Source organism: Nansenia antarctica (genome assembly GCF_963989245.1).
Source record: "Nansenia antarctica genome assembly, chromosome: 4".
In the NCBI taxonomy this organism is placed as follows: Eukaryota; Metazoa; Chordata; class Actinopteri; order Argentiniformes; family Microstomatidae; genus Nansenia; species Nansenia antarctica.
This window is the reverse complement of record NC_137689.1, coordinates 49,343,403-49,360,648: the sequence shown is the minus strand read 5'-3', so window position 1 is coordinate 49,360,648 and position 17,246 is coordinate 49,343,403. Positions and strand designations below refer to the sequence as shown.

Genomic DNA, 17,246 nt, shown 5'->3' with positions numbered 1-17,246 from the left:
TGGGGGTAGAGCTGTTCGGGAGAGGGATGTTCCCTTGACTGTTCCAGAGCCCAAGGATCCCAAGGGAAGAACCCTGGAGTGGGTCACCCAGTTACCATTCCCTGACCACTCACGGACAGAGGCTACTAACACTGTAGTGTCTTCAGTCTCGTTTGCCCCTCAGAGGGTCCCCGAGCAGATGGCTGAGGAGCAAATGGTAGATCAGTCCATTAACTCTGATTCTAGATTTGTGGTTAGCGCTGATGATTGTACTGATGTTTCTGGTAACACAAATCAGACAGATGATGCTAGTGACACACAGCGTACTGACACTCTAGCTTCTGTTACACAGTGTGAACATCCTAGTACAGTCACACAGGTCAAGTCCAAGTTTGGTCGCCTTATCAAACCAGTTGACAGATTGATTTATACTATGTCAGGACAAGACATTATCCAAGACACTAAGTCAAACATTCGAGCTGTTTGTAGGTCAGTGTTTCAGGCTTTCCACAGTTAGATAAGCCGAAGCTCAGTTCAGTGCATGTATACACTGTGCACACTGACATCCTATGACATATAGGTTTGTTCGTTATTCTGATTGTTTCATAAGAGGTTGTGGCCTCTTGAAGGCTAGTAATACACAGTGAAAAAAAAAAAAAGGGTCTTGTGGGGTGTAGAACGCATCCTACCGCCAGTAGTTGGTTGGAGAGATAGTTTACCTCTCTTTCCACTTCATCCTTATAGGATACTTTTCAAGTTGGCTGTCCTGTCCTTTGGCGGCCCTATGTAATAGTGTAAAAAGTAAAAAGTAGTATTTAAATGTATAGTTGCTGCTCAAGGTTGGCGAAATTCAGGGGAGGTGGGTGTAACAGAGTTGGGAATGTATGTTTAGTTGTGGTGAATGTAGATGAGTTTCGCCGTGCTTGAGCAGCCCTGGTTATTGTTGGAGCCCCCCTTTGGAGTTTGGGTGTACTGCAGGTCTGCGCGTTCTTTTGTCCTTCTCTTGTTGCCGTACTCACGGTGGTACCAGAAAATGGCCGCCATCTTAATGGGTATGTGCGCATGTAAAACGCTCCTCGTGTTTTGTTGTTTGTATGGAGAATCTTGTAATGTAGGGTGAAGGTGTTGGTGTAGTACTGTGCTGTTTGTTTTTACATGTATTGTGATGATGTGATGTATTGTGATGATGTGAAACAGAACATTTATTGTATGTTGTTTTGAACGTGCAGATTCACAAGCAGACCAGAGAAGAATTGTGTTCTATATGTCTTCTCTGCAGGTATGTCGTTCCACATGTTGTTTGTAATTGTTATTTGTAATGTTTGAGGGAAGTTTGTGTTCTTTCTGTGAACAAATTGTCCTGATGTGAAATGTACATAGACGGTGGTGGAGAAAATGGCCGCCATCTTAATGGATTCACAAGCAGACCAGAGAAGAATTGTGTTCTATATGTCTTCTCTGCAGGTCAAATAAAAGGATTGATTGAAAGAAGTTTGGCTGTTTGACTATCGTTACATGTGCAACCTAAATTTGCTGAGTGCAATTGTGTGTGCTTTTCGGTTTTGCCCTACTGGGTGGAAGGGGTATTTCTGCTGTGGAGTGATCTTATGATTCAGCTTGAGTGTGTGAGTTTGATCTCTTAGTTCACGTTTTGCAGTGCGGTTGAGTGTGTATTTATAATTGGAGAGACTGGGGTCCGAGTGGACGATAGTGGCGGGTTGGTTGTATGGAACAAAAGTCAAGGTAGTTGCTGAAGCCCTGCATTACCCCTGCCTTCTCATCAGTGCCCCCTTACATGAATTTCAGATTTTAGAACATTTAATAAAGATTGTTTTTAAAGGTATTCTTTGTCTTGTGTCTTGTCTGTGAACGTGGGGGATCTCGAACCTGGAGGGGGACGGAAGAGGGAGACAGAGCCGTGTTTTCGGTGTCTAGAACTAGTCCTGTCTGTTCCTCCCCTCTCTCGCCCCCCCTACTGGTGACACTGATACAAATTCCACTCCACCCAAGAGGACATCTCCAACTCCACTCATTCAATTGTTGTGCTGAATATTTAGGGATTTTAACAACTAGTCCTATTAAGAATCCTGATGCCTGGTGTCAAAACCAGTGACCGCTGCGAAAGGGCAGCTGACAACCTGGGAAAGACCTGGTGACGGCCTGAAGAGACAGCTGACAGGAGGGAACAGACCCCAACGGGGCTGGCATGGGTTAGCTACCCGTGTTGGCAGGAGCCTTTCACTACACAGTGACTTGGTTCCACCCAACTATGGCTACGAAAAGTTCAAAAGGAAAAACACCCCTAGAGTCTGCGAGAGCGGGGGCGGAAGATGACTCATCGGCGGATCACACGGTAACAGACCCTGGAACGGAAATGACAAGGAATCAAATGATCAGCACGGTAGTTGACGGAGTAACAACACTGGCAGGACACAAGCTACAAAGCTGCATCTGTGGCTGGAAAAAGATAACATCAGAGAAGGGTCTCAAGATCCACCAGGGCAGGAAAAAGTGCCTAAGAGAGCTTAGCGAGGTGCCTCGCAATGACCACTACTTCCTCAGAGGTAGGGCAAATCAGTCGAGTGAAGCCCAGTGGCAGGATATTCACCACAGTCCATCAGAACCCCAGACGAAGCTCAACCAAGCACAGATCCATCAACGGACATGAGTCCAGAGTCTATCCAGCCACAGACAGCAGTAGAGAGGAAGATGAATGGACGAAAGCCTCAAATCTTGTAGCCTAAAGCCTGCCAGAAAAAGGAGTGGGAAAATACCGACACAGACCTTGTCCATCTTCTAGAAGGTCTGAAAGGGGGCGTGGAAAGAAAGCTGGACAAGATTGGAGAGATCATTTACAGCTATGGAGCAGAGAGATTTGGGGTGAAAACAAAAGTAAGAACCATGGGACACAGAAGGAACCATCAGCCCATCTCAAGACTTGTGAAAGAAAGAAGGTGCCTGAGAAAACAGTGGAAGAAGGCCACAGAAGTGGAAAGGAAAGGACTTGAGGCACTACAGGCCGACATCAAGCAGCGTCTTGCAACACTGCGAAGAGCAGAATGCTTGAGAAAGCAACACAAGAAGAAAGAGCGTACGAGGACTGCCTTCTACAGAGATCCCTACAAGTTCGTCAAAGACCTCTTTGTCTTAGGAGAAAACGGGGACCCTCAAAGTACCCATAAGGGAACTAGAGGAGCACCTGAGGAAGACCTACTCTGACAACCAGAGGCATGTGCCAGCCAGCATTCCGGATGACATGCCACCAATCCAACCACATGAGCACCAGATGGAAACAAGGCCCCCTACATTTCATTTAATTTCAAACCTTTATTTAAAACTTGATAGGCACTGAGGTCACCCTCATTTACAGTGACGTCGAGTGTACAATAGAATAGTGAGCAAGGGCAAACAAACTGTGAGCAAGACAGGATTAAAGGAAAAAAAGAAAAAACTAAAAACAATTGCAATTATTAGAATACAGTTTTTGCACCAGGAGTTTAAAGGTAGAGGCAGAGGGGAGGACCTCCAACCGGAGAGTTTGCTGCAGAGTGTTCCATGTATTAGGGGCATCAATAAAAAAGGCTGTTTTACCCAGGTCTGAACGCGCATACGGAACCCGAAAAGAAAGCCAACTATTAGATCTGGTCACATAAGTACCAAGACTCCAGTCTAATAATGATGAGATATAAGGAGGAAGCTTGCCACAGATGGCCTTGAAAACGAACAAGTTCCAGTGGTAACTGCGCCTCAGAGAAAAAGAGGGCCAGCCAACCTTAAAGTCATAAAGTATGCAGTGGTGAGTGTCATAACTGTCCCCGGTAATAAACCTTAGAGCTGAGTGATAAACTGAGTCCAATTGTTTCAATGTAGATGAAGCTGCATGCCTATATAGATAACATCACCGTAATCTAATACGGACAGGAATACCGCCTCGACAACTCTCTTCCTACAAAGCAAGGGGAAGCTAGACCGATTACGGTAAAGAAAGCCCACCTTATGCCGAAGTTTGGAGGCGAGGCCGTCGACATGCGTTTTGAATGATAGCTTCTCATCCAACCACAGCCCAAGATATTTGTAGTCGGTAACTCTCTCAATGGAGGAGCCGTCAACTGTGGATATAAGAAGCTTTGTAAGGTCCACATTTCTAGCCCTAGTAAACAACATGAATTTCGTTTTCTTCGAGTTGAGGACTAGCTTATGCCTCGAGAGGGCGTCTTGCAGTGAGTTAAAGGCTAGCTGCAAGTTGATAGTAGCAGCATGTGGGGAATCTGCTGTACTATAAAGAATGGTATCATCGGCATATAAATGGACGTGGAGCGAAGTTGAGAGCACAGTAAAACGGGCAAGAACAGCCTCAGCCCCTGGGCCCAACGGCGTTCCATACAGGCTATATAAGAACAGTCCAGGCGTCTTGAAGTACCTCTGGAAGCTAATGAAAGTGGCATGGGAAAAGGGAATCATACCAAGGCATGGCGAAGGGCAGGAGGGAAAGTAAACAGTTGGGTCGTCATGGAAACCAGCTCTAAGCTAATGCCTTCTTGTCTTTTGCTAGGTCTCAAACAAACGGCCTTTAGGTAAAAACTATAAACTATAAACTACTAAAATGTTCTGATTTTGAGTGACAGTGTGAAGAGCTGAACACTGTGATCTGTTATGTAGGACTAGATGTTGATATCCCTCGATAGATACATACTTAAGGCACCGATGAGACTCTGTGGTGTTCAAATGAGCGATGGCATCCTTTGGGTTGTCAAGTGGGCGCCCTCCTTCATGAATGTTTCGCTGATAAGCCCACGACACCTCCAGAGGGTTCAGCAGTGAATCCCAGCGTCCCAGGTTCACTCCCTAGATGCGATCAGCTCCTTTGAACGCCCGGGTCGAGTCCTTTCTCTTCATCCACAGCCACTGGCTCCCCTTTTCAGCAGCCCTGGAGAGGTCCTTGATTGCCTGCCGGTGGGCCTTCCCTCGCACTCCCATCTCCCTGAGTAGCCTGGATGTTGAGGTGGCTACGAACCCTCTGCAGCCTACTTCCACTGGGCGTACCTTCGCTGTCCAGCCTTGTTGTTGGGCATCTGCTGCGAGTTCAGTGTACCTCAGCCTCTTCCGCTCGTAGGCCTCCTCCACTGCACCCTCCCAGGGCACAGTGAGCTCGATGATGTAAACGAGCTTGAGCGAGGCTGACCACAGCACAAGGTCTGGTCGCAGGTTGGTGGATGCGATCTCAGCTGGGATGTAAAAATTGTGTTTGTAGACTTACAATTGTAGTCTTGACAGCAGTTTAGGAAATGTGAAGCTTCAAAAAAGCAATGGGAACGAGCTGCATGTTATGACACCTCTCATATCTACCTAGTTCCAAAATGTGGGAGGAGTAGCCGGTGCAATTTTTGGCTATAAGAATAAATAAATAAATACGATCTATCTACATTTGTGTAAATAAAACCATTAAATAACATTGGAATATTATACCATGTTCACAAATAGTATTATATTACCACATATAACAGGTAATGGGAGGATTTGTCACCTCCGTCAGCTTACACGTCAACTCCGTCAAACATAAAACCTGACGGAGTTGACAAAAGAGCATGCTTTTTCCCTGTCAAACATGTATTGCACACTGCAGCCATTTTCTTTTTCCTTAGTTTTCAGCTGCCTCAATAACCTCACTAAAATTCCAAAATTAAATCCAAAATTGTTTACTTAAATGACATAACGGGGCTGACGGTGTTGACATGTTCCAGCTGTGACCGTAGTGATATCAACATTGTTTGTCTAAAATATTTTTAAAATGTAAAACTTACCGGGGCATGTGTGGTCCTGTTGCATTCAGATAATCAGGATGTAGAAAAGGGGTCTTCAGGGATATAGTAGAGTAGACCATACTATTTCCTGATTTAATCAGGACTTTAAAAAAAAATCTGACGGAGTTGACGGAAACTGAGGACAGAACTTTGATAGGCAGAATTTTACAGAAAATATTGTTTGAAGTTCACTTAATACATTGTTTGATATATTTATAACCATTCCCTTCCATTTGATATATATATTTACTTACACCTACAGTATTCAGTCAGAACAGTTCAGGTGTTGGGGGCAAGGGAAAGGGGGTAGACACCAGCATGGAATGGGGCTTTTGCTATTTGATCCAGACGACCATAAACACATGAGTTCATATATACACATTTGTTTTCCCTTGTTGCTGCTAGGTCATGTTCAAAGCAGGAAGTCTATTGAAGAGGTAATCCGATTCGCTGCTGAAGAGAAGCTCTTCCTGATGGCCGATGAGGTGATTTCCTGTCTTAACTCTCACCTCATGCTGTCACAAAAGCAGTGAATGAGAAAGATAGCATGTGTCTACTCTTTGCATCCATTTACATTTACATTTTTGGCATTTAGCAGACGCCTTATTCCAAAGCGACTAACAATCAATACATTTGAATGTACATTTGTAATCTAGCTCAGGCCCGGGGCCATTGATAGAAGGAAAAACCTTCTCCGATCACCTTCTTCTAAAACCTAGTTTTTTTTTTATACTGGAGAAACAGAGAAACAGTACAAGGGGGGGCAATAGAAGTTCTTAGGGACACAGTAGAGGGGAAAGCGGGTGTCTTTAGGAGACGTAGTGCTGAGGGGCAGAAGATGTCTCAGGAGGAGCAGTTAAGGTGTAACCTGAAGAGATGGGTCTTCAGCCTCTTTCCTATCAAAGACCATTCATTACCCTTACAAGTGATTGTAACTAAGCCAAACCGAAAAAGGAATTGCTTTAATTAATTGATTGGTCTGGTCAATTAATGGGATATTGACACCCCCAGACATCATTCTAATATTCATTATAGACTCCGCATCACTTCACTTTATCCCTCCCTCTATCTATTTTTCTGTCCACAGGTGTATCAAGATAGTGTGTTCGGGGAAGGTAGAGAGTTTGTGTCCTATAAGAAGGTGCTGTCTGAGATGGGTCCTCCTCTCTCTCACACCGTAGAGCTGGCTTCCTTCCACTCAGCATCCAAAGGCTTCATGGGAGAGTGAGTTCACTGTGTAGGACACTAATAGATGACCAGAAGCCTAGCAAGTAGACTACCGTACAACTAAGTAGATACTCATATGCTGCTTCTTCTTTCAAAAGTAACTTTCCATGAACATTCAAAATACAGTTAAACATGTATATCAAACATACTCTGTAGGTCAATTCCTAAAGAGATTTACTATTTTAGACTAGGGCAGATCACAGGTGAACAAGACTATAAAATCCAGGCTAATGTCTGTCTCCTCAGGTGTGGTCTGCGTGCAGGTTACGTGGAGCTGTTGAACCTTGACCCCACCATCATGGAGTATCTCTACACAGTCTTCTCCCTTGAGACCTGCTCGGCTGTGACTGGTCAGATAGCCCTGGAACTCATGGCCAATCCTCCAAGACCTGGGGACCCCTCATACCCTGTCTATGCTGAGGTTCTACATTCAAACTATAGAGTGATGTATTCTTTGTATACAGGCTTAAAGCATGTGACCCAGATACATGCTGTCAGATGTCATATAATTCTATAATTCAAGCTTACTTTTTCTGCAAGCATTTACACTTCTTAAGAGAAGAAAATAAAGAGAAAAGGTCGTTGTAGCCAGATCTATATTGGAAAAAGGTTAGAACAGAACATGTTCATCTTTTCAGAACATGACCATGATGTTTCTCACACTGTCCATTCTTCTTCACCGTCAGAAGACCCAGTCTATCCGGGCCATGCTGGTCCAGAATGTGAGGCGGGTCCCAGAGGTCGTCAACGCCCTCCCAGGGATGAGCTGTCAGTCAGTGGCGGGGGGAGCCTTTATGTTCCTTAGGCTGCATCTTCCCCCAGCAGCCATTGCCAAGGCCAAGGTTAGTCATGGAGAAGTCCCCACCCCCCAATTATCTTAAATACATTGGGGTTCGGTGGAGGATGACATTCAACTCCTGATTTGTGTTTCATTTAAAGTGGTGCTGGACAGCAGTCTACTGTATGATACCTTTATGTACGTTGAGTATCTTTTCTATATTGTAGGAGGCAGGGGTGCAGCCTGACCTGCTGTACTGTACCAGACTGCTGGAGGAGGAGGGTCTGTGTGTGGGACCTGGGTGTGAGCATGGACAGAGGGAGGGCACCCACCACATCAGGTACAATCTCCATCCTCTGGAGTTGAAATACTTTTCTGAGCTTGATTGAGTTTGGCTAGCACAATAGATCAAACCCCCATCCATCACTTTTCAACCCAGGTCTGTGTAACAGCCTCCAAAGCTGTCAGATTCCAAGCCAGACTGAACTCTGAATGGACAGAGTATAATGTAGATTGGGTTTGAACATGTTTGAACAATGAAAATGCAGAAGCCTCTACGACAGCCTGAATGACTAATGTCTTGAGTAAACAACGCGTGTAGCCAGCGGTGTAGTACAGTATGTTAAATTCATGATGGTCATGAACCCCTGATCCTCTCTGCAGATTGTGTATTGTGACTCCAGTGGAGACCATGGAGGAGGCACTGAGCCGTCTGAAGAGCTTCCATCTGTGCTTCATGAAGGAGTTCTCCTGAATGGTGGCCCCAGATAAAGGCCTCATTCAGCTGGGCACAACGTCGTGGAACATTCAAAGATATAAATATTACGAACAAACATGCCTCTCTGACACATAGAATATAGAGCTCTATTCATGATGACATTTCCATCTGCGACTTTGCACAACGTTGGGCCCACTAAACGTGGCCAACATCTCAACTCGTCTCCAATCCCAGTTATTTATAATTGATTGAATAAACACTTGCTCATCGCTGGACCAGCTGTGTGCCTGTGTTAGTGTACTGTAATAAACCTTTCCATTCGGGTTAGTCAAGTCAAAACATCGCAATGCAATGGATTCGGTGAGTAATCCCCACTACTCTACACTGACTAGTGTTAGATCTAATGGGGTTTTCTAAAACATATATTCTTATCTCCTAGTCAATAGGCGCCGGCTAGGTCACCGGCCGGTCAGCATGTACTATCTTAGTTAACAAGAGTATCAGGTTAGGTCACTGCTAGAACAGGATGTACCTTTTTGGACCTAAACTGTTAGCAGTGAACACTACAAATGGGCAGATTCAGGGGTGTTATCTTAAGGAGCGGAGACGGTCCGACTACGACCTTGGGGGAGATGGGCAGGGGAGGGTGAGCTAACTTACGACGTAACAATTATCTGTGATACCATGAAAAGTATTTAAACCTGTTTGTGTTCAAGAATGAGTTGTCTAATGCTTGTTTAATGCTGACGAAACTAATTGGTGTTGGTTAATCTCTATAAATCTTTAGAGTAATCATTACGACCCGTGTTGGATCTCTATTCCTTGTCAGTTCGTGTATGCGGCACACCCGATGTATAGAGATGACACAACGCGTTTAAGATCACGAAATCCTCAATAGATTGATCCATTCCATCCTTACAGACGAGAAGATTCTTCACTAGGTAGTAGTGGGGCTTACTCACCGTCACCAAATCCATTGCATTGCAATGTTTTGGCTTGACTAGTGAGTGTGCCATTGATTTTCAACAACACTGTGTTAAGGTAAGAGTAAGGGTATGTGTTAAGGTTAGGGTTTAGGCCAAAGATCCCATTTAGCATCTACATTTCTGAATGTGTAGGCTATATCCGGCATTGACACAATTATTATTTGCCAAGAAAAAAAGATAAGGCTGTCCAAGAAAACAGATAAGGAGAAAATGCACTGTGTTATTATGAGTTGGAATGTTTATTAGATATGATCTTTCAAGACATGGGAAATAGAGGTTAGGTCAGGTAAAAGTACTGTTAGTGATCAGTAACGGGTAATATCTTAAGTGTGATGTATCTGTTTGCGTAGGTATATCTGAATGTGTGTGGGTGCGTGTATTCGTTTGTTTTTGTGTGTGCGTGCACCCGTTTGTGTGTCCCTGTCCCACTACAATGTACGCCGCGCTACATGCGCCGCCTCGATGACGGTGTGGCGCCTGCGTTGTGCGTCGGCCGAGGGGCAGGAGGGCGGGACGATGGTGGCCGGGACGGCGAGGGTGGCCTGGGACACCATGAGCAGAGGGTTGCGGTGGCGGAGGATCGCGTCGTTAACGGAGATGCCGTCCAGGTACTGACGCAGGTGGGACTGCAGCTGCAGGTTCTCCCGGGTCAGGGCCCCTCTCTCTCGTTCCAAGCACATTTGTTCCAGTCGAACCTTGTTGTAACGCTGCCAGAACCGATCCATAACCGAGTAGTCCTGCATGGCCTAATCACAGGAAAGATTCAGATTTGAAAGAAAGGAGGCAATCAGGCAGAATGATCAGATGAGATCATTATTACATTGTGTGTGTGTGTGTGTGTGTGTGTGTGTGTGTGTGTGTGTGTGTGTGTGGGTCTGTGTGCGCGCGCACACACTCTACTACCTTTGCCAGCTCCTCAGATGGTGGTTCCTTAGCATTAGCCCTCTCCAGGCTCTGCTCCTCAGTGGTGAGAGAGGAGGTGTAGAAAGGCAGGACTTTCTCATGTTCCGTCTCCAGCTTACGACACATCTCTCCCAGACGCAGCAGTCTCTCCCCCTGAACCCCACCGTCCAACGTGACAGAATGAGGACAGATAGATTGAGTGTAAATGTCAGAGGGCCTGAGAGAGTGAGAGAGAGTGTCCGTGGTGTGACAAGTGAGACTGTCCCGAAGTGTGAAGTGTACCGAGTGTATGTATGCATTAGCACGATCTTAACAGTCAGTTTGTATGTAAAAGCCTATCTGGCCTGTGTGTGTGTGTGTGTGTGTGTGTGTGTGTGTGTGTGTGTAGATACTCAACATCTCAATCTGTGTTGATGCATGTTAAGCACCTTAGCGACAACTGCCTGCAGATTCTTGGCTGCGGCGTTACTGTGGACAGTGAGGTTAACAAGCTGGGTCCTCTTGGCTGCTCTGGCCCGGCTCAGCTGGGCCTTGAGCTGGCGTGTCTGCAGGGTCGCCTCCTCTCTGGTGAGCCTCAGGCTCCGCGCCGCCCCCTCACTCTCCCTCTGGCTGGAGTTGAGCCTGGAGCGCAGCGCAGAGATGGAGTCCTGGGGGGGAGAAGGGAAATTATGTTAAATGATACATACATAACAAACACACACACACACACACAGAGACACTCAGTAGAGGGTAGAACAACGGTCATGAGCTACTCTTGATTATGACTTATTATAATATTATGAGTACATAAAAATGTACTCGACTACATCTTACCAGGAACACTTTGACTATATCTGCCTTGCTGTGTGCAGTAGTAGCAGAGCTCTGCACTCTTCACGGTGACCGTGCAACCTCCAGCACTGAGGCCCTGCACTGCACTGACCTGCATCTTCTGCAGCCTTCTCATCTGCGTGTCGATCTCCTCGGTGCTGCGCTGGTCGCGGCCACGCAGTGACTCAAAGGCGATGTGGCGGTCCTCCGTCGCTTCGTTGTAACTGCGGTGGGCCTGCACGAACTGACGCCACAGGCCCTCTACCGTCCCCTCCAGCTGGATGCGTAGCAGGTGCTTCTCCTCGATGGTCTAATGAGAGAGGGGGCAGGAGGTCAAGGTCATTCAAAGCCCATAACAGCTGGTTGTTTGGTTAGAAGTAGTTGTTGTTGTTGTTGTTTATTTAAACCGTGAGACACATGCGTCTCACGTGGGCTGTGTGTCTGCTCTAACCCGTCAACATGGGCGGCGAAATGAAGCGCACGCGTGCTGCTGAGGTACAGGTCAGCGTGTGGCCCGGGCTTTAGTGAGCTACGCCACCCAGGCCCTGTGGCTGGTTAGTAAAGTAAGTAAGTAAGTAAGTAAAGCTTTATTTATATAGCGCCTTTCGTACATCGTAGTTGTATTGTTTTGCTCATAGTGATGAGGTTAGGAGTGAGCAGAGACCCGGAGAGGGGCCGCCCAGAGGACAAAAGAAACTCTTGTATTTACTATACATGATTTAAACCTCATGTCCATGAGGGGATCGGTAAAGAATTGACTAAATATATTGTAAGGTATCAGGTCATCACCGACCTTGTTTTTGATGTCATCTTTGGTGCTCTGGTGGTCATGTCTGGCCTCACTGTCCACCTCAGAGTAATACTGCTCCATGGCGAAGTTCACGTCCTCCAGGTAGGCACACTCCTGCTGGTTCTGAGCCAGGACCTGCTCTCTGTAACGCACACACGCACGCACACACACACACAGCTAGTTATAAATGATACACATATCACTCCCACAAAATTCATAGAGGTGGGGAGAAAAGTATGATCATTCATGTCCACAGCTTTAAAAAGTGTGTTTGAGAGACAGATAATAGTGTCTCACATGCGCGCGTGCACACACACACACACACACACACACACACACGCACGCGCACTCACCTCTCAGAGTTAAACTCGGAGCTCAGTCCCTCCAGGCTGCTGCTCCACTGCTGCTCCAGGGAGGCCAGCCTGCGTGTCTGCAGTGCCTGCAGACGGTCCACACCCTGCAGGTGAGACCGCCGGGCCTGGGACGACTGCTGCTCCGCCTCACTCAGGTCACACACCAAACACTACAGCACACACAGGGGGGGGGGAGAAAGGGGGGGGGGGAGACACAGAGAGAGAGAGAGGGGGGAGATAGAGAAAAGGGGAGGGGGGAAACATAGAGAGTGGGAGAGAGGGGGGGAGAGGGAGAGAGGGGGGAGACAGAGAGACATAGAGAGAGGTGGGGAGAGGGAGAGAGGAGAGAGAGACATAGAGAGAGGGAGAGAGGGGGGGAGAGGGAGAGAGAGGGGGGAGAGGGAGAGACATAGAGAGAGGGAGAGAGAGGGGGGAGAGAGAGAGACATAGAGAGAGGGAGAGAGGTGGGGAGAGGGAGAGAGGAGAGAGAGACGTAGAGAGAGGGGGAGAGGGAGAGAGAGGGGGAGACAGAGAGACATAGAGAGAGGGAGAGAGGTGGGGAGAGGGAGAGAGGAGAGAGAGACATAGAGAGAGGGGGGGAGAGGGAGAGAGAGGGGGGAGAGGGAGAGACATAGAGAGAGGGAGAGACATAGAGAGAGGGAGAGAGGGAGAGAGAGGGGGAGACAGAGAGACATAGAGAGAGGGAGAGAGGTGGGGAGAGGGAGAGAGGAGAGAGAGACAGAGAGAGGGGGGGAGAGGGAGAGAGAGGGGGGAGAGGGAGAGACATAGAGAGAGGGAGAGAGAGATATAGAGAGAGGGAGAGAGGGGGGGAGAGGGAGAGAGAGGGGGAGAGGGAGAGACATAGAGAGAGGGAGAGAGGGGGGGGGGAGAGAGGGGGGGGAGAGGGAGAGACATAGAGAGAGGGAGAGAGGTGGGGAGAGGGAGAGAGGAGAGAGAGACATAGAGAGAGGGAGAGAGGGGGGGAGAGGGAGAGAGAGGGGGGAGAGGGAGAGAGAGGGGGGAGAGAGAGAGACATAGAGAGAGGGAGAGAGGGGGGGAGAGGGAGAGAGAGGGGGGAGAGGGAGACACATAGAGAGAGGGAGAGAGAGGGGGGAGAGAGAGAGACATAGAGAGAGGGAGAGAGGGGGGAGAGGGAGAGAGAGGGGGGGAGGAAAGAGAGAGAGGGGGAGGAGGGAAAGATGTCACACACACCTTACTCAAACAATAAGCGAGTCATATCAACATTAGGAGAGTTTCTGTGACCCGCAGAAGTTTGCGGCAACGGAAATCTCTCACCTTGATGACGCTGTCCTTGCGATCCAGCACCCTCTCAAAGGTCTGGCTGAGCACGGCGATGTTGCCGCGCAACTCGGCCGCCCGCGTCTGGCGGAGAACCGCTCGCCATCGCTCCGTCAGCTTGAGCACGTTTACCGCACTGTTCCGCTCCTCCTTCTGCAGCTTCTCCTGGTTAGGAGAAGGAAGGGGGGAGTAGGCCAGAGGATGGTAGACGCGGGGAGGACGAAAGGAGAGCAAGAGAATATAGGCTAGAGTAGAGGAAAAGTCTCTGGCAGCATTGGATCGTGAGAATTGTCATTGGCCCCACATGCATGTTGCCTTGATCTTACCTTGAGGAACTGAGTAAGCGTGTCCACCTTTTTTTGGGCCATCTCCTCTTTGGCCTGGGCCCTCTGCTGCATCCACAGGAGATTCTCCTCCTCCGTCATCCCTGCCTGCTTTCCCTCACCTTTTTTTGCCCCCGTCGCCATCGCTTCCACTTCTCGAATGGGATGCAAGTCGAGTCTTGTTTATTTGTCATTACATTGAGTAAAAGTAGGCTACACACAACAGTATCATATGCAACAAAATGCCTGAGGCAGAGCATCTCTACGATGTCAATCAACATCAACGATAGCATGTAATGCAGGGGTATTCAATTACAAATTCAGTTGGGCCAGATTTGAAAACCAAGAAATGTTGCTGGGCCAGACATTTTCAGCGACCAGTAGCCTAGGCACCAGGTAATGACACATTTCAAACCAACACAAATGAATGTAGGCCTAATGAAATACAAGCAGTTTATTTATAGTTTTCCTTTTAAATTAGGTAACATCTGACACAGGCACGTCAAAAAGACTTGACTGAACACAATAAAAGAGCTGTAATTGAACAATGCCCTGATTGGGTTGACTGTTCACACGCTCACACGTCACACCTTGCCACGCCCAATGCGTGATATTTGAGAGCCCTGGTGTTATATTCACGTTCTGTAGGCTACTATTGTATTGTAACGATCCTGTATGAGGCCCGTTAACAGCTCCACCAAGGGAGTTAACTCTCTTGGTCTAATGGTTAGCACGGTCGTCGGTTATGCGGGAGATCGGGGTTCGATTCCCGCATGGAGCGAGTTACACTACCAAGTCTCCGTTCGCTACAGTATGAACACTCGCGAAATACGTTTTTCTCTGCTTTTATGGCTGGGCCAATCGGGGGTGGCGTCTGGGCCGCATGCGGCCCGTGGGCCGCTAATTGAATAGGCCTGATGTAATGTAACGAACCTGTATGAGGCCCGAGTCGACTACAGTAATAAGGATACTAGATCAAATATAAACATCAACAGTAATAACATTAAATACAGTAAAAAATTAAATATAGGCTACAGATATTGCACTCTCTACTCTCTAGCAACAACTTGCTTTAACATTAGGAGAACTTTGCTAACTTATATTCAGCAAACAGACAGCATAGCTCACCTTATTCAGTCGTTTCGGGGTACAAGAAAAGATATTGTTTTTATATTACCTGTGATTTTACAAAATCAGTGCGTGTGTCGTCTCCTAGCAACATCGCATGGATGAACAGAAGCAGGAGCTGCGCGCGGTGGTTTCATCCGTGTCCAGGGTTGCCAGATGGGGCGGGTTACCGCCAGATGGGGCGGGTTACCGCCGAATGGGCGACTTTTGATCACACTGGGACGAGAAAAAAACATCTGGGCGGGGTTGGGCTGGATCAATTGCATTTAGGCGGTATCAAAATGTCAGTGCCTGAAAGTTACAAAATGGGTGAAGTTAAAACACACACCCTTGTAGCTACATACAATGATGTGTAATAGTAACATTTTACATATTTGTAGAGGTTTTAAAAGGTTTTTGGGCAGTTTGATATTGTGACCTCTTGCTGAGGACAGGTACAGTAACATGTACTTTCTAACTACAGAGCATACATTTTAACAAATGTAATTGAAACTGTAAAAACATTATTGAGAATAATAACATTGGTATACACAATTCCTTTAGATTTAACATTGTAAGTATATAAATCATTAGGAATTTCTTGATTTTTAACATAAAGAAGCCTTTTCTATGTAGGACATGTTTTGTCCCGACTCTCAAGAATAAATAAAAAAATATATACAGTACAGGCCAAAAGTTTGGACACACCTTCTCATTCAATGTGTTTCCTTTATTTTCATGACTATTTACATTGTAGATTCTCACTGAAGGCATCAAAACTATGAATGAACACATGTGGAATGATGTACTTAACAAAAAAGTGTGAAATAACTCTAAATATGTCTTATATTTTAGATTCCTCAAAGTAGCCACCCTTTGCTTTTTTGTTGTTAATAAAATATTGTTGTTGTTGTTAATAAAATATATAATAATAATATTAAATATATATATATAATAACATATTATTATTAACACATATTATATTAAATAGTATTATTATATATTTTATTAACAACAAAAAAGCAAAGGGTGGCTACTTTGAGGAATCTAAAATATAAGACATATTTAGAGTTATTTCACACTTTATTGTTAAATACATAATTCCTATGTGTTCATTCATAGTTTTGATGCCTTCAGTGAGAATCTACAATGTACCAAATAGTCATGAAAATAAAGGAAACGCATTGAATGAGAAGGTGTGTCCAAACTTTTGGCCTGTACTGTATATTTTTTAATAATAATAATAATAATAATGATACAGAATATTATGCCGCGTCAAATCCGTAACAATGTCAAACATTAAGTGACTTGACGTGTCGCTCTGAAAACTGAAAGGAGTTGTTGGCACGTATATATATTCGACTTTGCATTGTTTTAATTGTATCTTGTTGCCCAGGGCACAGACAATTATTAATCCGGCCGTGATGATAATGTCTTGAACTCTTGAATACACGAGATCAGAGAGAAACAACGCGTTTTTCTAATGACCTTGTAGTGTACTGTGTGGACTGAAGTTGTTGCCGTAGTTGTCGGTGTTCGTCCTCTCCCTGCAGCGGTTAGCGCTGGAAGATGCTCAACATGTCTCTGAAAGGAGGAGGAACGAGAGGGTTTTACTTCAAAACTGTGTTGTCCTTGGCACGGTCTCTGGCCGCACACCGACCTGCCCCGCTAGAAAAGGCGAGTATCGCTTACAGATAATGTTGTTATTAACATTAGCCACGTTAGCCAAGATGGCTAGCCATTGATTCTCAAGGCCGCTTATTGTTTCCACGACCGCACACACACACACACGTCTGTGAACGGCAACAATGATGTGTTTAGCTGCATACGTGCTGAAACCGCTGTCAGACAATCGAGTGATAATGTCGAATGTGTGCTTTGAAAGGCGAAGTCTGTCTGTCTCAGTGTAGATGGATTTGGCACTCCATCGGAAATGAATGAGGAAGTTAGCCTAGCCGTTAGCTTCTGCGGTACTAGTGTTTCTCTCTCCGCTTGTCAAACGAGGAAACGCCCCCTTTCATTCCGCTGGCCGTGGATTGTTTGTTGACATGAGATTCCTGCCTTCTTACGTTTAACTGCAACATCTATGATCTTGGTATTGCATGCTGCTCCTAGTTTCAGCAGTCTTCAGTGCCAATATATTAACTGAGCCAACAGACAGTAGTACTGTAG

At 46.2% G+C, this 17,246-nt stretch overlaps 3 protein-coding genes across 4 annotated transcripts in view; 2 read left to right on the top strand and 1 right to left on the bottom strand.

Annotated features, from left to right (window-relative positions):
- Positions 1–4,448: 4,448 nt before the first annotated feature.
- On the top strand, positions 4,449–8,539 carry LOC308156044 (alanine aminotransferase 2-like; the record flags this gene model as incomplete). Its single annotated transcript, XM_080529405.1, has 7 exons — positions 4,449–4,470; positions 6,186–6,265; positions 6,868–7,004; positions 7,254–7,428; positions 7,694–7,849; positions 8,013–8,125; positions 8,449–8,539. 7 exons carry the CDS (start codon positions 4,449–4,451, stop codon positions 8,537–8,539), a joined length of 774 nt encoding a protein of 257 aa, XP_080385531.1.
- Positions 8,540–9,917: 1,378 nt separating this feature from the next.
- On the bottom strand, positions 9,918–14,111 carry LOC308156043 (dynein regulatory complex subunit 2-like; the record flags this gene model as incomplete). The annotated part of the gene is made up of 8 exons (XM_080529404.1): positions 9,918–10,235; positions 10,393–10,545; positions 10,821–11,039; positions 11,315–11,512; positions 11,996–12,134; positions 12,346–12,515; positions 13,642–13,809; positions 13,971–14,111. The coding sequence occupies 8 exons, from the start codon at positions 14,109–14,111 to the stop codon at positions 9,918–9,920; spliced, it is 1,506 nt and encodes a 501-aa protein (XP_080385530.1).
- A 2,541-nt stretch (positions 14,112–16,652) lies between these two features.
- The window catches only part of pi4kaa (phosphatidylinositol 4-kinase, catalytic, alpha a), a gene marked incomplete at its 5' end in the record, with an annotated part of 53,876 nt that continues 53,282 nt past the window's right edge, over positions 16,653–17,246 (top strand). For both annotated transcript variants that reach the window (XM_080528444.1, XM_080528443.1), the window contains one exon: positions 16,653–16,751. In XM_080528444.1, coding sequence (XP_080384570.1) covers positions 16,653–16,751 — 99 coding nt within the window. The remainder of the gene's footprint in view (positions 16,752–17,246) is intronic.